The sequence below is a fragment of the Oratosquilla oratoria genome, chromosome 12 (assembly GCF_046742065.1).
Source record: "Oratosquilla oratoria isolate Oo_2021 chromosome 12, ASM4674206v1, whole genome shotgun sequence".
In the NCBI taxonomy this organism is placed as follows: Eukaryota; Metazoa; Arthropoda; class Malacostraca; order Stomatopoda; family Squillidae; genus Oratosquilla; species Oratosquilla oratoria.
Window position 1 is genome coordinate 60,749,054 of NC_134788.1, and position 27,249 is coordinate 60,776,302.

The following is a 27,249-nucleotide window of genomic DNA, read 5'->3' on the forward strand; positions in this document are numbered from 1 at the left end:
CTTTTTTCGAAAGAGAGTTGATGATAGCTAATACAGCGTTTAGGAAGAAAGTCAAGCATAAGTACACATGGGAGAGGGTGGTGGATGGAAGGGTGGTAGATAGAGCATTAATGGCTATATAGAGGTAGCCAGGAGTATAGTAGGAAGAGATAAGGAGGGAACCATAAGGTGTGCAAGGATGGTGTGTGGAACAAGGGGGAAGGGAGGAAATAGAAGGAAGGGTAGTGGTGGGATGAGGAAGCAAAGAAGAGTGTAGAAGAGAAGAAGCGAGCTTTCATAGATTGGTTACAAATTAGGACGAGGGAATCATATGAGAGGTACAAAGTAAAGAGAAGAGAAGTAAAGCATAAGATAAAGGGGGAAAAAGGAGAGCATATGTGAAATGGGGTAAGTGTATGACAGAGATATTTTGAAAGTAATAACAAAATGTTTTGGAAAGAAATTAAGAGAGGAAGAGGAGGCGAATCAAGTAGAGAAGAAAAGGTGTAGATGGAGGGAAGATAATGGAAGCGAAGTCAGTGAGAGGAAGGTACGCAGAGTATTTTAGGTAGTTGCTAAATGTGAAGGAGGATAGGGAGGGAAAGGTAGTTGCAATGGGAAGCAATAAGAAAACGATAGTGAGGAAAATGGAGGACAAATAAGAAAAGATGAAGTGAAGGCAACTGTTAAGATGATGAGAGCAGGTAAGGCACCTAGGTTGGATGGATGCCATGCAGAATGTCTGAAAAAAAGGAGGTACAGTGATGGTGGACTGGCTGGTGAGGTTTTTTAATGTTTGTTTAAGAGAGGGTAGAGTGCTGGAGGAGTGCCTGTATAGTTCCACTTTACAAAGGAAAAGGGGACAAGTGTGAGTGTAGTAGTTTCAGAGGGATCAGCTTGTTGAGTGTAGTTGGGAAGGCTTATGGGAGGGTCTTGGTTGAGAGGATTAGGAGAGGAACAGAGGGAATAATTGGTGAGGAACAGTGTGGTTTTAGGACAGGTAGGGGTTGCGTAGATCAGATCTTTGTGGTAAGACAGATATGTGAGAAAGCTATATGAAAAGGTAAGGATGTTTTTTTAACCTTTTATGGATCTGGAAAAGGCTTACGACAGGGTAGACAGGAAGGCACTGTGGGAGGTACTGCAGATATATGGAATAGGAGGAAAGCTGTTAAGAGGAGTCAAGAGCTTTTACGAGAGTAGTAGAGCTTGTGTTAGGATTAGAAATGGAGAGAGTGAATGGTTTGGGGTACAGGTGGGACTTTGACAGGGATGTGTCATGTTGCCCTGGCTGTTCAATCTATACATGGATGGGGTGGTGCGAGAGGTGAATGCAAGGGTAGTGGGTCAGGGGTTGGAGATGGTAAAAGAAAATGTAGAAAAGTGGGAAATAAGCCTAATGCATTTAATTTTATTAAGCATTATGTGTAGATGTACAACGAAAAGTGCTGCGTCATTGTGTGCGCGTTCGTACGTATAGCAAGCATGAATGTTCCAGAACTTTACTAATTGCCACTTCTGTTTACATGATTAATCATCATTTTATTTGTAATGCGAAAGTTGAATGAATGGGATATACATTATTAATACTATTAAATTTAAACTATTGTATAACTGAGATTTGGATGTATGCAAATTTCTGTGTGCAAAGAATTAATCAGAGAAAATGGGATGAACGCAACTATCACGATCGCCATGCCCAAGCTAGAAGTGACTCATATGAGTCAGATTGAGCGAGCAAGCTGAGAGAGAAAGACAAGTAATTCGTGTGAGTGTAGAATTTAAGTATTCATCTCCTGTGCTGCTGTGCTGTGCAAATAAATTGAGGAACAGTTCGCATAGTGTTTAACTCACACTGTGAACAACTAACAAGCCAGTTGTTGTTTGCTGACGACACTGCACTTGTAGCAGGATCAGAGGAGGGATTGAGGAAGTTAGTGACAGAGTTTGTGAAGGTGTGTGAAAGAAGGAAGCTGAAGATAAATGTGCGCAAAAGGAAGGTGATGAGATGTACAAGGGGAGAGAGTGACAGCGGGCTGGAGGTGAGCAAAAAGGGTGAAAGACTGGAGGAAGTTGATAGTTTTAGATACTTGGGTGCGAATGTAGCAGGAAAGGGAGAAGTGGGGGTGGAAGTAGAATATAGATTGAGAGAAGCGAGTAAATGCCTTGGTGGATTGAAATGTAATGAGAAATAGACATCTGGGAATGGATGCTAAGAGGTTATATGAAGGAGTGATTGTGCCAACAGCACTGTACGGGGAAGAAACATGGAACATGAGAGAGGAAGAGAGAAGGAGTTTGTGTTAGAAATGAAATGTCTGAGAAGTATGATAGGGGTCACTAGGCTAGATAGAGTGAGAAATGAGGAGGTGAGGAGGAGAACGGGTGGAAAGGGAGCTGGGAGATAGGATTGATGAACGAGTATTAGGATGGTTTGGACACATGGAAAGAATGAGTGAAGAAAGATTAGCAAAAGGGGTGTGGAAGGAGTGAATATGAGGGGGCGTCCTAGGACGAGATGGATGGATGGGGTGAAAGGGGCATTACAAAAGAGAGGAATGTCTATTGAGGAAGGACGGGAGAGGACAGAAGATAGGGGTAAATGGAGAAGGGTTGTGTATGGATGACGCTGTGATGCATGAGTGGGAGCGGATGGGGGATGGGGAGTGAGGAAGTATGTAAAAGAATTAAATTGACGCAGCCCGAAGGGATTTCTCCCCGTCTTCTCCGTTTCTGTATGGGGGACGGAGAGGGGGGGGGGTCGCCGAATTTATGAAGCAGCCTTGCTGTGGATGTGCTGTGTCTTGCGACACTGCTTCTGACTTAGGGCAGTGGACAGGATGCAGGAATTACCCGTCATCCAGGAGGTGCCAGGATAAGAGGGAGGGAGGATGTTGGAGGGGAGTGGAATATGTAGGGAATGGAATGGGTGGGAGTGGTTTCTCTGCCTTTTTCTTTTTGGCTACCCCCCCCCCCTGTAAGAGGGAAAAAGCCGTTGGTATGTGTATGTATATACCAAAGTTGTGTCAATCTAAATCCACTGGGGTTTTGTCCGTTTAGAGCACCTTTTTTTTTTTTTTTTTCCGTGCAGCTCTCAACCTTGCCAGTGGCCAAACCCCACCATGAAACAATCGAAGAAATCCACAAGAGAATCAACGTAGAACCTCTCAACATCACACAACACTGTATGTGGAATCAAACCTGGGACAAATTACTTGAAGACCCCACTACCCCAAAGCATCCGAAAGGAAACGAACGACAAGAGGAAAGAGTACAGCCCCATGCGTGGTGGCCACAGAGTCTACCAAGAACCCAGACATTACCGCCACAACCAGTATACATTGCATCAGACCAACCTAGTAATTAAATAAACTGAAATGAAACCGAACAAGTAGAAAAGAAAATATCCTAGTTAACTTAGCTATTCCCAATGATTACACAAGGAGTGTCGTCCCCCTATTTCCTTTCCAACTCTCAGGCCGCGGCCCTCTTCCGACTTTACTAGTCTCTCACCCAGTAAAAGAGAGAGGGAGGGAAGAGAAAAGGCATAAGTAATTGCGACAGAACTAAGAAGATTCAAATGTTAGACCAAATTAAAGCCTTAATTGGTCAGACCAATAGCACTGGGTAACACTAGTTTTGTTTCTTTAAATGTCTTTATTGTTACTAAGGTTGTTTTCTCTTCTGATTTTAGAAATGCAATTGAAAATTGCATATAATCGAGATTTCAAAATATAATTAATGTTTTATATACAAAAACAAACTATATTAAACTACGATAGTACACTATATTTAGCATATTCCCATTGTCTATAAATTGTAGCTGATGTTTTATCCTTGTATTTCCTTTTAAAACTAATGAAAGCATGTAAATATAAAAGCATATGATACGGAAGAGCCCACTAGAAATGCATTGATGAGTGTGACTTCTTACTGTGAACTTGATCTTTACGCACCAGTAACCATAGCCTCCCATCATAGCAGTGTCTCATCGTCCTTGGTATCTTTTCTCCATTGCAACAATGTCCTAATGGAACTTCTCGCCATGCTCTTCAGTCACTCCTTCCAAGTTTTCACGAAACATTCCAAATGTGAATGCAAAAAGTGCACCTTTAATGACATTCTACATCCTAAGTTCTTATAGCTTTCCAAAAGCTTTGCTACATTGAGAGGCTTGTGTTTTGGGTCTTTATTATTAACAAGGAACCCATGAACTCTACCTCGAAATATACACCACGACTCGCTTTCGACAGCACTCATTACATTTTCAAGTTGCATCGACTTCAACACTCTCCTTACTTGCGGACTAGTAAATATACCACCCTCAACTTTGGCCTCTGATATTTTTGGAAAGAGTAGACGAATCTCTTGAAATGCTCTTCTACCTTGAACTAATGCTTTTACAAACTGTTTGACCAAATCAAGCTTTATATGAAGTGAGTATAACAACACTTTGGTAAGGTCTACAAGAGGCTGTCTAAGAACATTGAGTTTTCCTGGCTGCAAACCATCTCGAGGGGGCAACTCCACTTTCTAGTAGTGTTCATTATCAACCCGACTACCCCATAGGCAAAGAAAACATGAATACTTGGTGTATACACCCTGTAATCCAAGTAAGAAGGCGATCATTTTAAATTCACCACAAATATCCCATGAAATGCTATATTTTCATATTCTTAACAATAATTTAGCAATGAGCAACTCTGTTGGATGCCTTTCATTGCTACAGTAAACAGTTTATAAGCGTACAAGCATTAAACCACTTGAGACATGTTGGAAAAAGACTGCCAGTGTCTTTATGGACAGGGTTCGAGATGGTCCCTTATCTGAATCTCTTCTTAAGGTTGGGACTCTAGTCTAACGTCATTCTGTCATATTTCATGCTTTTAACCCAATTTGAACAATCACATGGTATTTTGTCACTTATCCGCTCGGAAATCCACTCTTATAAACCCTTATTTCAATAGAAATATGAACATTACCATGTTGGAATCGACAATTTATGAAAGGGAATGGGAGGACTAGGAAAATTACTTCATCCATTGCATTTTGACCTTACATGCCAGGCGATGTACTCATATGCAGGGTTGCCAGATTACTGGGCAACGGGTGATGCAGTGGCCGCCATATTGAACCCTCTATGATTATATTGCGTACGAATTTAGATGTTCTAAATAGCTCAGTGGTGCCAAATAAAAGATCTTATGCATACAATGAATTAATGGTTCTTTATTTTTCATAAACAGTATAGAAAGTAAGTCAAAAGTATGATAATTTGTTTCATAATCCTTTTTAATGAGAAACAGAAATAAAATTAAAAGATTTATTTATTTTTTTTTTTTTCAGCATGCAAGTTTCATGGTCATTATTTCCACAAACAATATAAACAATATATAATCCTTTTAATGAGCAACAAAAAAGAAGTAAAAATTATATTCTGCATTATAGCACCAGACTTTGGTAAACAAGGAGACATAACCAGTGTTCAAACATAGTCAATCACATCATCACATACATCATATTCATCTCCATACATATTTGCAGATGAAAATAAGCGGTACATATCAGGTGTGACCACAAAATTCCTGCAACACAAACCTTTGAAGTGCAGATGGGTTCTGATGTGAATAATGGCATCTAGGGTTCTTGTACTCAGTCTGTTTCTTAATTTTGTTTAACCCATTCAACTCCGATGACAAGATGTCTTGTCATTTGGTCAAATAAAACAAAAAATCATAATAAAACAACAAAATGTTTGATGATCAAACAGCACCAGAAAAATATGACGTCATCAGTCCTCCTCGAGGAGGACTGACGACGTCATATTTTTCTGGTGCTGTTTGATCATCAAACATTTTGTTGTTTTATTATGATTTTTTGTTTTATTTGACCAAATGACAAGACATCTTGTCATCGGAGTTGAATGGGTTAACTATTGTAGCATGAGAAAATATGCGTTCAACAAGAGCATTGCTAACTGATATGACAAGACAGGACAATGCATATGTTGCTAGGTCTATAAAAGATTTGTTACCTAGTGTATCATAGCGATTACCTACTCCTATCCAGAACTGAACAGAGTCATCTGGTATTTTGTTGTCAAATACTGCCTCTTCAACCCAGTTTACATGTAATGCATTCCTATACTGCTGTTCAATGGCATTAGATTTATGTGTTCGTAAGGTAGGGAATGGTAGATCCTTATATGGCACCCTTGCTGTTTGACTCAAAATTTTTGATGGGTCAAGACTACTGAGACCCTTGTGTATGTTCCTCGTGGGAGGCAGACGTTTCTCAGCTTACTTGATGGCCTCCACGAGAAAGTTGTAACATCGGGCCTTGACGCCCTGAACTTTCGTTTCACCACTAACTTGATGCATCTCGATATACCTCTCCACTTCCATGGCAAAGCGAGCTCCAAAATCTACTTCGGATATAGCTAATTCATTTTCATCTGGGCTGAAAACTCTTGCCCGTAAACTATGATGATGTTGAGCAAGCTAACCTTCTATGCTCTGAGGATCGGCATTCGTGGCTTGAAAATATGAGTTGACGCCTTCAAACTCCATAACAATGGGTGTGACACAGTGAAAATACCAATAGTTGATTGGATCATTTAGGATGTCAGAAATCATACGTGCCTTATACCTGGCATCAGCTCCACTAGCCTGCTCAGCACACATGAAGTATGCCTTAAGTTCTTCCCAGTTCATCAAGATGCTGTACATTACTTTCCCGCGTACTAGCCATCTGGTCTGAGAAGCTTGCTGAGATGGCAGCGAGGTCCCTTTCCTTTCTTCAGTTAGGTCCATTATGCTAAACAATTGTTTGTAAGCTGCCCTCCTTATTGCACTCTTGGAAAACCATTTTGGTATTTCTGAAATTAAAAATCCCAATCATGAAGGCAGCTTCTCAAATGCATGCTTCACGCACAGTGCTAGATAGTGACAAATACATTTTACTTGCACACAATCTGGAGACTCCTGCTGTATTCGGGTCCAAACCGAGTTATTAACTCCAGTCATAACTGAGGCACCATCACTTGCAAAACCAATGCAGTTACCAAGTTCTAAACCTAGATTTGTAACAGCAGCTTTAATTAATGACTGAATAATGCTTCCCCTGTTGTGTCATTGACAGGAATAAGACCAACAAACTCTGTTACTATTCTCTTTTCCTTTTTGCTGCAGTAACGCATCGCAATGCATAAATACTTCACTGTCCCAACATCGGTTGACTCATCTACTAAAAGGGCAAAATTTTCTCCTAGATCCTTCTTCAGTTCTTGTTTAAGGGTTGGGGACACAACTTCCGTAATCAGTTTGCTACATTTAGTTCTAAGAAGATTGATTTTTCCTAAGATGCTACCTTTCCCATTTTTTTTTTATTCTTTTTTTTTATCATTTCACCAATGTGGTCCACAGAGGAAGTTGAGCAATGGCAGCAGACTGCAACAGCAAGTTCCAATTCTGCCTGTTTGACATCGTTGGGTGTTGTTGACTGAAAATTGATTGGTGGTGCAAGTGCTAGTGTACTGTCTTCTTCTTGTGTTTCTCCGATTTTTCATGATTTTGTAATGAGCACATTTTGGGGTTCAGATTACAGTGACATAACTTACAATACGCCTCACCAGAGCCATCAGGTGCATATTTCACCAACGTAAACTTTTTCTCCCACTCAGCTCTGTACCTCCTGGCACTATCATAACTGCAGTTCCACTTCGGTATCTTAGGCCATTGAAGATTGCAGGCTGATTCTTATTCTAAAATGCATGCACCTGAAAAAATAGATACTCCTAAATAGTTAAGCACTTGAAAATCACTAAAAACACTAATGAAAATTTAATGTCAACGATCTTTTCCACTCTACATAAATATAAACAACCAGAACGAACGCTTTTGTGGGATGGAAAATGATTTGACCAATTTTATTCATCAAAACACAATATATTTCTATATCCAGTACCCTACCAATGTAGCCTACTCCTTGCTTGTTTATGAACATAGCTTACTATTGATTGAAGGCCTAAAATTACGTCAGACAGTTAAGAAAAATCACGCCAAAAGTTGCACATGGATCCCGTGCGCCATCAACATCACACAGGTGATTCGTCCAATTTCATCTTTGTGCCATAATAGTAAATGGGACAAATTGCATGGATCACAATGGTAACAAAATAAAAAGAAAAGAAAAGATACGCGCACTCGACTATATGGTAGACTATAACATGGATTAGTTTTGTCTTAGGAGGTGGCGAATGAACTCAGTATTCAACTCACTATTATCAGATGAGCTTACTGAAGCCAAATGAAATATATTTAAGCCACATTCTAAAAAAAAAAAGCCAGATTTAGTAATTTAGGGCAAACTAAATATCCTTAGGCCAAATGCTTGAAAAAGAAGCCAATTGAGGGTTTTGGCCTAGAAAAGGCCAATCTGGCAACTCTGCTCGTATGTTGTTTGTTTACATTCATCTTGGCTGGCCGCCACTTCGTCCTCTACAAGTTATTAGTAAGTAAACTTATTTGGCAAAGAATCAGTATACATGAAGTGCACAAAATAAATACAATAACACATATTTCGAAATGATAATCACAAAATTGCCGAGGATAACACAAAAAAACGTACGCTTATTTCCATTGTAGTCTTCATTAGATTGTTATTCTACGCTAAGTTACACAGACAACAGACGTTGGGGGTTAAGGGGACCAGAGACAGTCGTTTCGTATCAATTGAATACAAATATATCCTTTATTGTATGAGCAGTTACTTAATATATACTAAAAATAATCTTTGAGATTCCTAGGACATCTGTGATATCCAGAAGTGGCATATAATTTAGAAGCACAACATCATGACATGCACGCAGGTAATAGGTAGGTCAAACACCACCAGAGGCGCCACCGTCGATGACGAGCACAATAGGGCGTCATTTTATGCGCACGCCATGCAAACGGCCAAATTTACATACCGCCGGAAATTTCATTCATACAAATGTTATGCGAGTGTATTTACTACGATCGTAGTAAATTTCAAACAATTACATCATCAGTTACATGTCGGTACATAAAAACAAAAGATAAACATGTCGGTTTGCATTCAGCAGTAATTCGAAAATTGGTTTATGTTTCAGCATAAAAAATGAGCAAAATAAATTCAGAGTTATGGCAACTAACCAAAATAAACGAACACTACTAGTCTCGCGGATTATTCTAATACCAAAATAAAGGCAGCGTGTTATGGAAGAGCTGAGAAATCGGTGGTACTAATTAGTTTTTTTTTCTATTGGGTCGGATTATTGGATAATAACATCAACATCCATCCCGCCATCCTATCTATAACTGGTGGTATGGATCAAACTTCACTCTATTAAGTTTCTTACTATTATGTTATTAGTGTAGTAGATTATAGTTGCATTATTTGAACCATTTCCTTTAAAATGTGTGATTTTCATGTAATTTGATCAAAGAGAAGTTACATTTTTATCCTCCGTAATATTACGGACCACAGCTACGATTCTTCCTGCCCGCTATCTATGATCACTGGTGGTATGGATCAAACTACACTATTAAGTTTGTTACTATTGTGTTATTAGTGTAATAGCTTGTATATAGTTGAATTATTCAAAATATTTTCTTTAAAATGTGTGATTTTCATGTAATTTGATGGTATTTGTAGCTTTGGTGGGTAATTTTGCAGAGGATAAAAATGTAATTCTATGATCAAATTACATGGAAATCACACATCGTAAAGAAAATAGGTCAAATAGTGCAACCATATACTAAATTGTTATATAAAATTGTGCCTTTTAGTAAAAACCGTCATTGTTTACGTTTGATCGGCGATTAGTCAGACCGCACGTTTCGGCCCAAATTCCATTCAAAATGCAATATCTCGAGAACTAGGACAGCTAGATGGGCCATTCAAACAGCATTATACTCATAGCGACTGTTTGCATCCCATGAGAACTACTTCAGCTCAAATATCAGGAATTCCATCTACATGTTGACCTAGCTACAGGTAATAAGTGTAATATTGAGGACGCTCGACAATGGTGCACATGTATTTATTGTATGGTGGAGGTTATTTTCCTTGTCTGTGCGTCACTTGATGTTGCCATTAGGTTTCATGTTAGTTCTGGTCGAATTTGGGCACTTCCAATTTGGTAGTCAGAATGAAGTTTTGTCAAAACTCTCGTCTATTGTTTACATTCTCGCATGCAACGACCATAGATACTAAGCAAGGAATTCGGGGATACGTTTCTAGGGGTAATATATTCTTGGCAACTTCTTTTCATTGCGATGGATGCGGATTGTAGGAGTATCATACATTATTTGGGAGTGGAATACTTCAAGTCCATGCCGTGGAATGTCACAGAAAGAACCATAGCTTCATCCAATATTTGTAATTTATATCGGAAGGTTCCAGGAGCAGTCATTCATCATAACCTAACCCCCCCCCCCCCCGCACAAATGCTTGTAAATATGAATATGTTGTATATGTACTCATAACTCAGCAAATCACACCTTCCATGTATATATATTTTATTTTATTTATTTATTTATTTATTGATTTATTTATCTATTTTATTATTTTTTTTTTTTTTGTAGTTGAGGGATGAGTTTAACTTAACCTAGCAATAGTTAAGGTTCTGTAGAATTTTTCCTCACTCATTAGATAAATGACAAATATTTTATAGTTTCATTTATGGGTGCAGTGTGTTACTTGTGCCAAAATTCACTCATTTACTTGCCGATCCTGTGGCTCTGCAACGGGGGTGGGTGGGGTGCTGTTGAGATGTTTCCTGGCAAATGGAAATCATTAAAGGAATTGCAAGAATCATACATTGATTTCTGACATCCTTGATTATTGGGTGGGTGTATACACTTGCAAAAATGTTACCAATATTTCTTATTTCAAGTGTTCGCTGCTATTGTATCTTTCATCATACTCTGATTTTAACTTCTTGTGGCTTCTTTCTCCATGTAATGTTTACTCATACACTCCTGTGCCTTATTATTTCCCTATTAATTTTCACTTTACTAATCACTAGGGACCCATTTCCAATTTTCCAAAAAGGAGGACATATCATATTGATTATTATAATATACACGAATATATATATATATATATATATATATATATATATATATATATGTATATATATATATATATATATATATACATATATATATATATATATATATATATATATATATATGTATATATAAATATATATATACATATATATATATATATATATATATATATATACATATGTATATGAGTGGAAGGGTGGTGAGGTAAACACCAGGAACCGTTGGAGTTTTATTTCCCAGAAATAAAACTCCAACTGTTCCTGGTGTTTACCTCACCACCCTTCCACTCATTCTGTCCTTCGTACTTCAATATATATATATATAATATATATATATATTATATATATATATACATATATATGTTTATATATATGTATATATATATGTATATATATATATATATATATATGTATATATATGTAAAACACTGAATGGGTCCCAGTGATTAGAGATACATCTGAAGCCATCAAAGACCAGCATGCTGAAATTGAAATGTGATACTGCCCAAGACTCGAACTCAGCATCCTCATGACAAGTGCGACAGTGACTTACCGACTACGCTATCAAGAGAGATATAAGTAGAGCGCAATTTTCCTTATGTATTTGTATGCTCGAGATACATACACATACATGAAATTTAGCATTCAACTCATCCCCACTATGATAGTACAATAGGAAGTATACAAACGCGGGAGAGTATTTGTACAACACTGAATGAGTCCCAGTGAATAGAGATACATTTTAACAACCATAATGCACTTTAATTCTAAGCCATCAAAGGCCAGCATGCTGAAATTGAAATGTACTGCCCAGGACTCGAACTCGGCATCCTCATGCCAAGTGCAACAGTGACTTTCCAACTAGGCTATATATATATATATATATATATATATATATATATATATATATATATATATATATATATATATATATATATATATATATATATACATAACAAAAAGCTGAAAGTTAACCATATTTTTCACTTCTAATGAAACCAAGAAATAACAAATACCTGTATTTCTTGCTAAGCTACAACACAAACAAAACCTAGTTGTATCCTCACCTTAATTGCCTGGAGGTTCATTTCTTTTTGTATTTCTGCCCTCCACTGGCCATCTCCAATAGTTTCTTGTTGGCCAGAAGTATTTTGTGCATAGCTTTGCATTCTTCTGAGAGGTTGATACGGATTTGAAGCTCTGCCTTAACAGTGTCCACTTCCAAACTTTTTATATTGTTTCTCCAAGCTGATGTCATCGTTGAAAAAACTCGCTCTGAGTGAGCATTACTGCATGGAATGGAGAATATATAAGCACTCGCTTTCTTCAGGCTTGTGAATGAGAATTCAGATTTATATTCACTGAACGATTTGAGATAGCGTTCATCACTGTGGTAATCTACCATTTGAGGAGTATTCATAATTGCATCCACGATCCCATACTCTTTATACAAATCATCCATATTAATATCTGGATGGTTACAGGTCTTGACTGCATCACTGAATTCTCCAAAAGATACATCACTTGACAGGCCCAATTTTGATACTTTATTGTGAAAACTGTTTTCAGAGAAGTCATATCTGTCACTTAAATACTTTCTGGCCCTTTCATAGAAAACAGTGAAGTTTGTTTTACATTTCTTAGCCATGTCTGCAGTAAGCTGGCTTAGCTTGGTGTTTGCTGAATACCCCAAAAAAACAAATCCTTTATTCTTCTCTCGAGCTTGTGTATCAGGTCAGTCATTAGCTTATATATTGAAATCATGCTGAATGATTTGGCTTCTAGAGTTTCGATAGTGTCTGAGAATAATATAAGAGTGTGAATGAGGAAAAGGAAATAGATCTCTGACACTTCAGAGTCATTTCTTTGATATCCGAAGCACTTCCACAGAACCTTGGGACATTCCTCTTCTCCTAAGCTCTGAAAATAACTTTATAGTGCTTTCCAGTACTTCAGTATTCGGTCAAATGATGGCAAAAGAGGTAGCCATCTAGTTACAACATGTCGCAATAGATTGCATTCATCATACTCCACAAATTTTGCAGAACTTCAACTGTTGTATTCTGCTTGCTGAGATGCTAAAATGGCTGTACACCTTGAGTACAATATTTTCAACATCAATGTCCAGTTTTCCAGCATCAAATTTTGATGCATTGTGCAAAACATGAGCCAAACAGTTACCAGCAATAATGTTGTTTTGGGCCAGTTTCAGTTTCTGATAAACACTGTTGTATTTTCCATAGTTTACAGTTGCATTGTCAGCATTGTTTGCCGAGACTCTATTCAGATCCAGACCTGACGCTTATAACTTAGACTATTATAACTGATTTGAGATAGCTTTTGATGATTTATCATTATCAGTGTAAAAGTCAAATAACAGATGTTGCACTCCCTCCTCAAAATTAAAGTATCTCAAAAGAATTGGGAAACATGTTGCACCTTTGTTTGAAGCATCAGTTGCTATTGAAAAGTGCAAGTCATGTTCTTATACATATTCCATGTACTTCTGTACAGACTATGGTGCTCAAATATTTTCACAGAGCTTTTGCTTTGGTTCTTCCACATGTTACACCTTTCGCTACCGAGGAGTCACTATATACCTCTCTGTCAACTTTCGCTGCACAGTCAATGCTCCTATATGACTGGTGATGTTTCACAGTATGATACACTTTACAAAGTTCTGCAGCTGTGATTTTGTCATCCTGAGAGGATTGAGCTGAAGAAACAAATGATAGCAGTGACGAGTTGCCAGCACTGCGAGTGTTAAGTCTACGTCTGTCTGTGGCTGTGTGTCATTCGACTGCACTCTTCCCTTAACCTGCTATCTCTACATCACAAAAACACAGTGCACAAAAAGCTTGAAACTCATCCTTTCTGCTTTTAGCAATGAATCCAATCTCTTTGGCCCAGTCAGAGTTGAACAAAGTCTTTCTTTTCAGCATTTTCAGACTCCTTAACCTCATAAATTAATTGCCAAACCACACTGCACCATGACCACCTCAGGACTGCAGCCCAATGTATGAGATGTAAATCATGCAATTACACGTTCACAACATTGGTCCTGTGCAGTTCCTGTCTACTTCGGCTGCTGAGTTCCGATGTTGACCTTGGCCTGGGTACTCCCACATAATTTACTGGCGTGAGGTTGTAGGACAGTTGCTCACCGGATAGTTGCTCACCGGATAGTTGCTCACCGGATAATTGCTCACCGGACAGTTGCTCACCGGAGAAGTGACAAATAGGACATTTGCTCACCAAAGGATTATTTTTTACTTTTCTTGAACTTAATAACAAATAATATACTGGATTTTTTAGTTATATTGTATTATATATACAACAATAATACAGAAACAATATCCAAACTTTTAGTTTTTAATTCATTATAGAATTAAGTACCAATTTCTTCCATCAATATATAGTAATGATCTTTTACTGGTCCAGTCTAATGGTGTGGCTAACTGTTCCTATGTATCTCTGTCATTTAATAAGTCGAAAATTTTACTTTCATAGTCTGAATTGACTCCTAACCTTAACACTTCTAGTTCATGAACTAGAAGTGTTAGGGTAAGTAGTCAATGAAACCCACTAAAAACAATGCATTAGATTATATTGTAGAGTTTGATGAGTTCTTGGCCTCTAACAATTATGATAAAGATTTACTTTATCTGTGCCAGGGGGTATGCTGCAGGAAGTCAGTGTCTTCCTGACTTTCTATATGCAGTTGGCACACCATTAGACTAGACTTGTAAACCACAAAGGACAATAAACCCACTTCAGTACTGCACCAGTTATAAAACTGTAATCACTATATGGTGATGGAAGAAATTAGTATTGAATTTTATAATTAATTAAAAACTAAAATATGAAAGTTTGTATATTGCTTGTGTATTATTGCTGTAATAAATTTCAATATAACAAAAAAATCCTGTATTATTGCTGCAATAAACTTCAATATAACTAAAAAATCCTGTATATTATGTTATTAGGTTTGTATATTGTTTGTATATTATTGCTGTAATAAACTTCAATATAACTAAACTAATCCTTTGGTGAGCAAATGTCCTATTTATCACTTGGCCGGTGAGCAACTGTCCAGTGAGCAATTGCCCGGTGAGCAATTGTCCGGTGAGCAACTGTCTGTACCCGCGCCGGATAGAGGACAAAGTGCTCAAAAGGAGGACATCTGGCCACCCTAGTAGTCATCTAGGAAATTGAATATCATGTTGATTTACGAGTAGGATTGCTACACAGCACAAATATTTACACATCACACGCAATTCATTTGAAGTGGTTGTTTTCACTGAACTATAAATCAACAAGCTGATTCCTTTGTGGGCTTTGTTATAGTAATTAATGGAAGTGAGGGGTGAATCTAACCCAACGTAGTTGTAGGTAGGGACAGGTTAGGGTATATTGATTAGAAATCATTTACTTCTCACTCAAAGATGTCATAAATCAATATTTTATATTTTTATTTATAGGATTCTGGTGGAATTAGTGTGAAATTTTACTTGTTTCCCCCCAAATTGGAAAACAAGTAATTTGCTGTAGAAACCAATACAATATTAGATTATCATAAATCTCTCAAATGTTGATTTATGACATCCGTGATTGGTGTGTGTGTGTGTAGGGGCGGGATCGGAGGTGTTCCCTGACAAATGGAAACCAATAAAGGATTCACAAGAATCACATATTGATTCCTGGCATCTTCAATTATTGGGTGGTTGACCTCTGAAAAAAATAAATAAATAAAATAAGTCTAGTTATCTTTGTTATTGTGTCCATCATACCCCAATTTTTCCCCTTATTCTTTCTGTTTGTAATATTTATTCATCCGATCTTGTGACTTTTTATCTATCAATTTTCATTACCTTTTCACTCCTTTATCCAGTCTCTGTGGTTCTTCATAGTTTTTACATTTGTTCAATCATCCATTTTTTCTCATTCTTTTCTTTTTAATCTTCTTTGGTAAGAATTGTTTGTTATCTTAGTTTGTTGCACTTTGGTTAATGTATTTGTATATTTTCGTGATACTCCGAAAATATTAGCAAGTAATAATCTTTATATCGTAATGATTAAAAATAGTGCTATTCACCATAACCTTGAAAATGAAATATGTTGATTTACAAGATTGCTATGGGGCTACTCCCACTGTGCACCTTATCTCTGTATTTGATGAAAGTGAGGGGTGAATCTAACCTAACCTATAAGTAATTTACTTATCACGGAGAGGGTGGGGGGTTCTTCAAAAAACGGAAAACAAGTTATTTATTGTAAAAATGAATATCAGAATTTCATTAATCTCTCCAACGTTGATTTTTGAAATCCTTGATTGATGTGTGTGTGTAGTTGTCCTATGCAATTTTTTTTCCAAATATTTCTTGTTTCCAGCTGTGGTGTTGTATCCTAAAATTGAATTCTTTTTCTTGTGGGCTCTATCTCATTGCATTATTTGTTCAGTCTTTCGCTTTATTATTTCCTGAATAACTTTGACTACTCCATATTTTTTAGTATTTGTTCAACCTTCCATTTCTTTCTTTTTCCTTTAAACTTCTTGTTACGAAATGTTTATTCCCTTCCCTGATTTCATTTTGGTCAATGCCCACTTCTAGTTGTATTCCTTGTTGTCACTCCTATTACAGTCTCTCAAAAACTTAGTTGTCATACTTATTACATATTTACTTTCAGGGTGAGAGTAGCTATCAACAATTCCTGGGAAAAGGTATCCGAAGATTCCTTATATTCGTCACATAAATATAATCTTGTGTCATCCGTGCCACACCTATCTCATGAGTCATCTTAAATATCACACGATGACCCACACTAGAAAGAAACCTCTTCAATGTGACCTGTGTGATGCAGTTTTCTCGACAAAGAGTAATCTTAATCGACACGCGGTGACCCACACTGGAGAGAAGCCTTTCCAATGTGACTTGTGTGATGCAACTTTCACACAAAAGAATAATCTCCAACAACATGTGGTGACCCACACTGGAGAGAAGCCCTTCAAGTGTGACCAGTGCGATGCAGCTTTCGTAGCAAAGTGTCATCTCAAACGACACATGGTTACCCACACTGGAGAGAAGTCTTCCCAATGTGACCTGTGTGATGCGGCTTTCTCACAAAAGGGTCATCTCAAACAGCACATGCTTACCCACACTGGAGAGAAGCCATTCCAGTGTGGCCTGTGTGATGCAGTCTTTACACAAAAGAATCATATTAAACGTCATATGGTGACTCACACTGGAGTTAAGTCGTTCAAGTGTGACCTGTGTGATGCAGCTTTTTCACGAAAGACTGGCCTCAAATATCACGTGATGACCCACACAGGAGAGAAGCCTTTCAAGTGTGACCTGTGTGATGCAGCTTTCTCAGGAAAGTTTAATCTCAAACAACACATGATTACCCATACTGGAGAGAAGCCTTTCAAGTGTGACCTGTGTGATGCAGCTTTCTCAAGAAAGAATAATCTCAAAGGACACATGATTACCCATACCAAAGAGAAGCCTTTTAAGTGTGGCCTGTGCGATGCGGCTTTCAAACGATCGATTGATCTCAAACGACACTTGATGACTCACACTGGAGAGAAGCCTTTCCAGTGTGGTCTGTGCGATGCGGCTTTCACACAAAAGAATAATCTCAAACAACACCTGATGACTCACACTGGACAGAAGCCTTTTAAATGTGACCTGTGCGATGCAGCTTTCTTAAAAAAGGGTGATCTTAAACAACACATAGTTTCACACACCGGAGAGAAGCATTTCCAGTGTAGCATGTGTGATGCGTCTTTCTCACGAAAGAATGATTTCAGACGACACATGATGATCCACACAGGAGAGAAGCCTTTCCAGTGTGACCTGTGTGGTGCAGCTTTCTCACAAAAGAATTGTCTCAAATATCACATAATGACCCACACTAGAGAAAAGCCTTTCAAGTGTGACCTGTGTGATGCAGCTTTCTCAGAACCAAGTAAACTTAGACGTCATGTGGTGACCCACACTGGAGAGAAGCCTTTTCAGCTTTCACACGAAGGACTTATTTCAAAGGTCACGTAATGACTCGCACTTCCTCACGAAAAGTTGATCTCGTGTGTTGCATGATGACCTTTGCTGGTGAGAGGCCTTTCCAGTGTGACCTGAGTGATCTAACTTTCCTGTATGATTCTACATTCAGCTATTAAGTACTGATCCACTATCATAAACCAGTTGGGTTGATGGGTTATCACATGCATACTGTCAGTTGAAATCTTAATTGATTTACGCACAGTTGTGAAGTTATTTGAGTGACCTTTGGCCTATTGTGTTATTGCATTTTTGCTTGTTCCAGTGTGACCTAAGTGATATAATTTCCCTGTATGATGGTAATGTCAGCTATTAAGCACTGATTCACTGTTATAAACCAATTTGGTTCATGGATTATCATGTGCATACTGTCAAATGATTTACTCGCAGTTGTGAAGTTATTTGAGTGACCATTGGCCTATTGCATAATGTGTTTTTGCTTGTTCTTTTTTTTTCAAAATTCTTGAGTGTTCCATCAAGTGCATGAATATTTTTGCAATTACAAAAAGAAGAAATTGAAAATATTAGAAAATTGTCCAACTGGTGGATAATATCTGTATGTCATGATGGATACAGTTCTGTTTACCTTAGTATTGTGTAAAGTAGTTGGGAGTATACGCCATAGTTATTTGTAATCTGTATGATGAATTGTTCATTTTTAATAAAGAAGAAAACCAATTTGTTTCCTAAGCTTTGTTATTGTTTGTAGCAAGAAGAATTTCCGGAGTCTAGTAGATTTGATTGTAGTTGTTCTTCTTTAGTACCACCTGAGACAGAATTTCATGGTCTGATGATTTCTGAAATATGTCATGACGCCTTCATGACAAAGGATTACAAGGGCGGAGCATGCCGACAGGAGACCTTTTGGTCCATATCTAGGTCAGATGTGGAAAAAAGTAATGACAATAAAAACACAATAATATAGACAATAATAGATGCATAGATATATTCAAATAAAAAACGGGTAAATGATAAATGATAATAAATCAACAAATATCTAATAATGTGAATCAAGTAAATAATCAGACATGATATCAAAAATGAATAATATGAAATAAATGACATTACAGCATCTTGCTTAGGTATCGAACTGAACTGCATTGCACTTCCTCTGCAGGATGTTTATTCTATTCATTAATTACATCATTATTTGTGCCAAGAATAGCTTGTTCGTGATGTTTAGTAGCAGTTGTGCATGTACTTGTTCCCTCTTGACTCATGGGACAGAACCTCTTTGCTAGGTCGAGTTGTGATGTCTTTTTTTTCTGCTCAATTTGTTGTGTTCGTGAATTTTACATATTTTGTGACGCATATCAGTTTACAATTAATCTTTCTACAAGTATTTGGTGGAGGGCAATTATTTCCACGTGATCTTCGTTATGAGAAATTTTGTGTCAGATGATTTCTGAAAAGTATCATGACGCCTCCATGGCCTCTGGTGTCTCTGTCCGTACTGTATCAAATGTAATTGTTGATTGGCGTTTCTGCATCTATCATGTCATTATACAAGTGATTCTTAGCCAATATACACTAGAGCTTTCTCGATGGTGAGCTCAGAGTGTGTAGTAACTGTGTGTAATGATTGGTTTGTTATGTTGTCCTTTTGCATTTCATTAATACAATAGTAATGTAAGACTCGCAAATCACTCGTTCAAAACTAACGACTCTTTTCACCGAATCTGGTGAATCGTGTCATCGTTTCCATTAAATCGTTTACTTGGAGTTTGTTAACACCCTAGCATTATGTATATGTCGGTTGTTCGGAGTGGTATATAAATTATGTATACTGGTCATATCACGTACTGATTGGTCCTCGTATGAACAGTGGTGTGAGTACACACCGCCCAGCACTAATACCACAGGACTATTGGCTGTTCATTGATCAGCAGCTCATAATAAGCTATGGATCCCAGCCTCGAGACTCGAGTTACGAAATCGGGTAGTGAGTCGGAGGGAGTTGCAGTAGAACTCGAGTGACACAGGGCGTGTTGGGCAAAAATCATGGGATCCAGCTCAACGATTTAGGCCACTCCAGGCCAATTCGATGGCCCCCCTCGGACAAGGCCCAGCGCACCATTCGGCACTCAGATTGGAGAGGGGTTTTAATAGTAACGCCAGTAGCGATGTAAGAAACATTTTTATTCGGAGGCTGCCGTAGAGAAAAACCTAATCTAAAAACGTTTTATGTCACAGTTCAGAAGAACTCGTGCCATTAAGGATCGCAATCTTTATGTTTCTCGTTTTGTATTCCTTGCTCTTGATGTTCCTTATGCAGTGATGCTGCCTCAGTAGATCTATGAAATGTTGTACCTCCTGGCATCTCGTCCAGTCAATGGGGGCGAGAAGAGTGGAGAGCGTGAAGCACACGCACTTCTCCAACACAGGCTGAGGCTAGCGCAATTACCCGGCCTGATGACGCACTCACGCAGGCTGCTGAGTTGGTGAATCGAGAGACTGCAAGTATCCGATCCTCTTCAGTGAATCACTCACAAAAAAAAAATGTTGGAAAAAAGACTGCCAGTGTCTTTATGGGCAGGGTTCCAGATGATCCCTTATTTGAATCTCTTCATAAGATTGGGACTCTAGTCTAACGTCATTCTGTCATATTTCATGCTTTTAAGCCAATTTGAACAATCACATGGTATTTTGTCACTTATCCACTCGGAGATCAACTCTTATAAACCCTTATTTTAATAGAAATATGAACATTACCATGTTGGAATCGACAATTTATGAAAGGGAATGGGAGGACTAGGAAAATTTCTTCACCCATTGCATTTTGACCTTGCATGCCAGGCGATGTACTCGTATGCAGGGTTGCTAGATTACTGAAGCAGAAAAAGACCAAAAGCATAAAAAAGGCCAAATGCACTACAGGAAAAGGCCAAAAATATGCAGTAAAAAGGCCAAATATTTAATTATTCCACTTCTCAATTCACCAAATACTATACGATTTGTACTGAGCACTGAGCTATAGTGGTTTACTGGATTGGCGATCTGTGTACACAAGCGCTCCGTAGTTCGTAAGTCCTCCGCCTGGGCAACGGGTGATGCAGTGGCCGCCATATTGGACCCCCTATGATTATACTGCATACGAACTTAGATGTTCTAAATAGCTCAGTGGTGCCAAGTAAAAGATCATATGCATACAATGAATTAATGGTTCTTTATTTTTCATAAACAGTATAAAAAGTATGATAATTTGTTTCATAATCCTTTTTAATGAGCAATTTTTTTTCAGCATGTAAGTTTCATGGTCATTATTTCCACAAACAATATAAAAAATATAATGCTTTTCATGAGCAACAAAAAATAAGTCAAAATTATATTCTGCATTATAGCACCAGACTTTGGTAAACAAGGAAACATAACCAGTGTTCAAACATAGTCAATCACATCATCACATACATCATATTCATCTCCATACATATTTGCAGATGAAAATAAGCGGTACATATCAGGTGTGATCACAAAATTCCTGCAACACAAACCTCTGAAGTGCAGATGGGTTCTAATGCGAATAATGGCATCTAGGGTTCTTGTGCTCAGTCTGTTTCTTAATTTTGTTTTAACTATTGTAGCATGAGAAAATATGCGTTCAACAAGAGCATTGCTAACTGGTGTGACAAGACAGGACAATGCATATGTTGCTAGGTCTATAAAAGATTTGTTACCTAGTGTATCATAGCGATTACCTACTCCTATCCAGAACTGAACAGAGTCATCTGGTATTTTGTTGTCAAATACTGCCTCTTCAACCCAGTTTATATGTAATACATTCCTATACTGCTGTTCAATGGCATTATATTTATGTGTTCGTAAGGTAGGGAATGGTAGATCCTTATATGGCACCCTTGCTGTTTGACTCAAAATTTTTGATGGGTCAAGACTACTGAGACCCTTGTGTATGTTCCTCGTAGGAGGCAGACGTTTCTCAACTTGCTTGATGGCCTCCACGAGAAAGCTGTAACATCGGGCCTTGACGTCCTGAACTTTCGTTTCACCACTAACTTGATGCATCTCGATATACCTCTCCACTTCCATGGCAAAGCGAGCTCCAAAATCTACTTCGGATATAGCTAATTCACTTTCATCTGGGCTCAAAACTCTTGCCCGTAGACTATGATGATGTTGAGCAAGCTCACCTTCCATGCTCTGAGGATCGGCATTCGTGGCTTGAAAATATGAGTAGACGCCTTCAAACTCCATAACAATGGGTGTGACACAGTGAAAATACCAATAGTTGATTGGGTCATTTAGGATGTCAGAAATCATACGTGCCTTATACCTGGCATCAGCTCCACTAGCCTGCTCAGCACACATGAAGTATGCCTTAAGTTCTTCCCAGTTCATCAAGATGCTGTACATTACTTCCCCGCGTGCTAGCCATCTGGTCTGAGAAGCTTGCTGAAATGGCAGCGAGGTCCCTTTCCTTTCTTCAGTTGGGTCCATTATGCTAAACAATTGTTTGTAAGCTGCCCTCCTTACTGTACTCTTGGAAAACCATTTTGGTATTTCTGAAATTAAAAATCCCAAGCATGAAGGCAGCTTCTCAAATGCATGCTTCACGCACAGTGCTAGAGAGTGACAAATGCATCTTACTTGCACACAATCTGGAGACACCTGCTGTATTCGGGTCCAAACCGAGTTATAAACTCCAGTCATAACTGAGGCACCATCACTTGCAAAACCAATGCAGTTACCAAGTTCTAAACCTAGATTTGTAACAGCAGCTTTAATTAATGACTGAATAATGCTTCCCCTGTTGTGTCATTGACAGGAATAAGACCAACAAACTCTGTTACTATTCTCTTTTCCTTTTTGCTGCAGTAACGTATCGCAATGCATAAATACTTCACGGTCCCAACATCGGTTGACTCATCTACTAATAGGGCAAAACTTTCTCCTAGATCCTTCTTCAGTTCTTGTTTAAGGGTTGGAGACACAACTTCCGTAATCAGTTTGCTACATTTAGTTCTAAGAAGATTGATTTTCCCTAAGATGCTACCTTTCCCTTCTTTTTTTTATCATTTCACCAATGTGGTCCACAGAGGAAGTTGAGCAATGGCAGCAGACTGCAACAGCAAGTTCCAATTCTGCCTGTTTGACATCGTTGGGTGTTGTTGACTGAAAATTGATTGGTGGTGCAAGTGCTGGTGTACTGTCTTCTTCTTGTGTTTCTCCGATTTTTCATGGTTTTGTAATGAGCACATTTTGGGGTTCAGATTACAGTGACATAACTTACAACATGCCGCCTCACCAGAGCCATCAGGTGCATATTTCACCAACATAAACTTTTTCTCCCACTCAGCTCTGTACCTCCTGGCACTGTCATAACTGCAGTTCCATTTCGGCATCTTAGGCTATTGAAGATTGCAGGCTGATTCTTATTCTAAAATGCATGCACCTGAAAAAATAAATACTCCTAAATAATTAAGCACTTGAAAATCACTAAAAACACTAATGAAAATTTAATGTCAACGATCTTTTCCACTCTACATAAATATAAACAACCAGAACGAACGCTTTTGTGGGATGGAAAATGATTTTACCAATCTTATTAATCAAAACACAATATATTCCTATATTCAGTACCCTACCAATGTAGCCTACTCCTTGCTTGTTTATGAACATAGATTACTATTGATTGAAGGCCTAAAATTACGTCAGACAGTTACGAAAAAAAAATCACGCCCAAAGTTGCATATGGATCTCGTGCGCCATCAACATCACACAGCTGATTCGTCCAATTTTATCTCTGTGCCATAAGAGAAAATGGGACAAATTGCATGGATCACAATGGTAACAAAATAAAAAAAGAAAAGATACGCGCACTCGACTATATGGTAGACTTTAACTTGGATTAGTTTTGTCTTAGGAGGTGGCGAATGAACTCAGTATCCAATTCACTATTATCAGATGAGCTTACTGAAGCCAAATAAAATATATTTAAGCCACATTCTAAACAAAACAAAAAAAAAAGCCAGATTTAGTAATTTAGGCCAAACTAAATATCCCTAGGCCAAATGCTTGAAAAAGAAGCCAAAATTGAGGGTTTTGGCCTAGAAAAGGCCAATATGGCAACTCTGCTCGTATGTTATTTGTTTACATTCATCTTGGCTGGCCGCCACTTCGTCCTCTACAAGTTATTAGTAAGTAAACTTATTTGGCAAAGAATCAATATACATGAAGTGCAAAAAATAAATACAATAACACATATTTCGAAATGATAATCACAAAATTGCCGAGGATAACACAAAAAACGTACGCTTATATCCATTGTGGTCTTCATTAGATTGTTATTCTACGCTAAGTTACACAGACAACAGACGTAGGGGGTTAAGGGGACCAGAAACAGTCGTTTCGTATCAGTTGAATACAAATATATCCTTTATGGTATGAGCAGTTACTTAATATATACTAAAAAGAATCTTTGAGATTCCTAGGACATCTGCGATATCCAGAAGTGGCATATAGTAGGTAGGTCAAACACCACCAGAGGCGCCACCGTCGATGACGAGCACAATAGCGCGTCATTTTATGCGCACGCCGTTCAAACGGCCAAATTTACATACCGCGGGAAATTTAATTAATAAAAATGTTGTGCGAGTGTATTTACTACGATCGTAATAAATTTCAAGCATTCACATCATCAGTTACATGTCGGTCAATAAAAACATTAGATAAACATGGCGGCCTGCATTCAGCAGTAGATCAAAAATTGGTATATGTTTCAACGTAAAAAATGAGCTAAGAAATTTATCGTGCGGGCAACTGACCATAATGAACCAAAACTACTAGTATCGTGAATTATTCTAATACCAAAATAAAGTCGGTATGTTACGGTAGAGCTGAGAAATTGGTTGTTTATATTAGTTTTTTTTTTCTATCGGGTCGGATTATCGGATAACAACATCAACATCCATCCCGCCATCTTATCTATCACTGGTGATATGGACCAAACTTCACTCTATTAAGTTTCTTACTATTATGTTATTAGTGTAATAGACTTATAGTTGAATTATTTTAAATATTTCCTTTAAAATGTGTGATTTTCATGTAATTTGATCGAAGAGAAGTTACGTTTTCATCCTCCGTAATATTACGGACCACAGCTACGATTCACTGGTGGTATGGATCAAACTACACTATTAAGTTTGTTACTATTGGGTTATTAGCGTAATACCTTGCATATAATTGAATTATTCGAATTATTTTCTTAAAATGTGTGATTTTCATGTAATTTTACGGTATTCGTAGCTGTGGTGGGTAATTTTGCAGAGGATAAAAACGTAATTATATTATCAAATTACATGGAAATCACACATCTTATAGAAAATAGGTCAAATAATGCAACCATATGCTAATTTTTTATATAAAATTGTGCCTGTCAGTAAAAACCGTCATTGTTTACGTTTGATCGGCGATCAGTCAGACCGCACGTTTCGGCCCGATTTCCTCGGACAAAATAGGCCCGATTTAATTCCATTCAAAATGCAATATCTCGAGAACTAAGACAGCTAGATGGATAAATCAAATTGCATTATACTCATAGCGACTTTTTCCATCCCATGAGAACTACTTCAGCTCAAATATCAGGAATTCCATTTTCATATTGACCTAGGTACATATAGTTTAGAAGCACAACATCATGACATGCACGCAGGTATTACCTGCGTGCATGTCACTATTACACTTATTACCTGAGGTAATAAGTGTAATAGTAATACTGAGGACGCTCGACAATGGTGCACATGTATTTATTGTATGGTGGAGGTTATTTTCCTTGTCTGTTCATCACTTGATGTTGCCATTAGGTTTCATGTTAGTTCTGGTCGAATATGGGCACTTCCAATTTGGTAGTCAGAATGAAGTCTTGTCAAAACTCATCTATTGTTTACATTCTCGCATGCAACGACCATAATACTAAGCAGCAAATTCGGGAATACGTTTCTTGGGGTAATATATTCTTGGCAACTTCTTTTCATTGCGATGGATGCAGATTGTAGGAGTATCATACATTATTTGGGAGTGGAATACTTCAAATGTATGTAGTGAAATGTCACAGAAAGAACCATAGGTTCACTCAATATTTGTAATTTATATCGGGAAGGTTCCAGGAGCAGTCATTCACCATAACCTAACCCCCGCCCAAATGCTTCATATTGTAGTCGTAATGTACAAGCATGAATATGTTGTATATATACTCATAACTCAACAAATCACACCTACCATGCATTTTTTTTTTTTTTTTCAGGGATGAGTTTAACTTAACCTAGCAATAGTTAAGGTTTTGTAGACTTTTTCCTCACTCATTAGATAAATGAAAATTATTTTATAGTTTTATTTATGTATGCAGTGTGTTACTTGTGCCAAAATTCAATCATTTACCCGCCACTCCTGTGGCTCTGCAATGGGGGTGGCTGGGGTGTTGCTGAGATGTTTCCTGACAAATGGAAATAATAAAAGGAATTGCAAGAATCATACATTGATTTCTGACATCCTTGATTATTGGATGGGTGTAGACACTTGCAAAAATGTTACCAATATTTCTTATTTCAAGTGTTCACTGCTATTGTATCTCTCATCATATTCTGATTTTGATTTCTTGTGGCTTCTTTCTTCATGTAATGTTTACTCATATACTCCTGTGCCTTATTATTTCCCCATTAAAATGTATATATATATATATATATGTATATGTATATATATATATATATATATATATATATATATATATATATATATAACAAAAAGCTGAAAGTCAATCATATTTTTCACTTCTAATGAAACCAAGAAAAAACAAATACCTGTATTTCTTGCTAAGTTACAACACAAACAAAACCTAGTTGTATCCTCACCTTGATTGCCTGGAGGTTTATTTCTTTTTGTACTTCTGCCCTCTGCTGGCCATCTCCAATAGTTTCTTGTTGGCCAAAAGTGTTTTGTATATAGTTGTGCATTCTTCCAAGTGGTTTCTCTCGTTCCTCCAAGCTGATGTCATCATTGAAAAAGCTCGCTCCAAGTGAGCATTACTGTATGGAATGGAGTATATATAAGCACTCACTCTCTTCAGGCTTGTGAATGAGAACTGAGATTTATATTCACTGG

At 37.7% G+C, this 27,249-nt stretch overlaps 2 protein-coding genes across 2 annotated transcripts in view; both read left to right on the forward strand.

The window, feature by feature from the left end:
- Positions 1 to 27,249, forward strand: part of LOC143031870 (uncharacterized) — a 124,618-nt gene that overhangs the window by 35,483 nt on the left and 61,886 nt on the right. The gene's annotated exons all lie outside the window — the stretch shown is intronic.
- On the forward strand, positions 16,772 to 19,292 carry LOC143030821 (uncharacterized). Its single transcript, XM_076194039.1, has one exon. It carries the CDS (start codon positions 16,867 to 16,869, stop codon positions 18,130 to 18,132), a length of 1,266 nt encoding a protein of 421 aa, XP_076050154.1. The 5' UTR covers positions 16,772 to 16,866; the 3' UTR covers positions 18,133 to 19,292.

Excerpts from the sequence above, each read along its gene's own strand:
- LOC143030821 (XM_076194039.1), top strand. The coding sequence starts at position 16,867 with ATGAGTCATCTTAAATATCACACGATGACCCACACTAGAAAGAAACCT.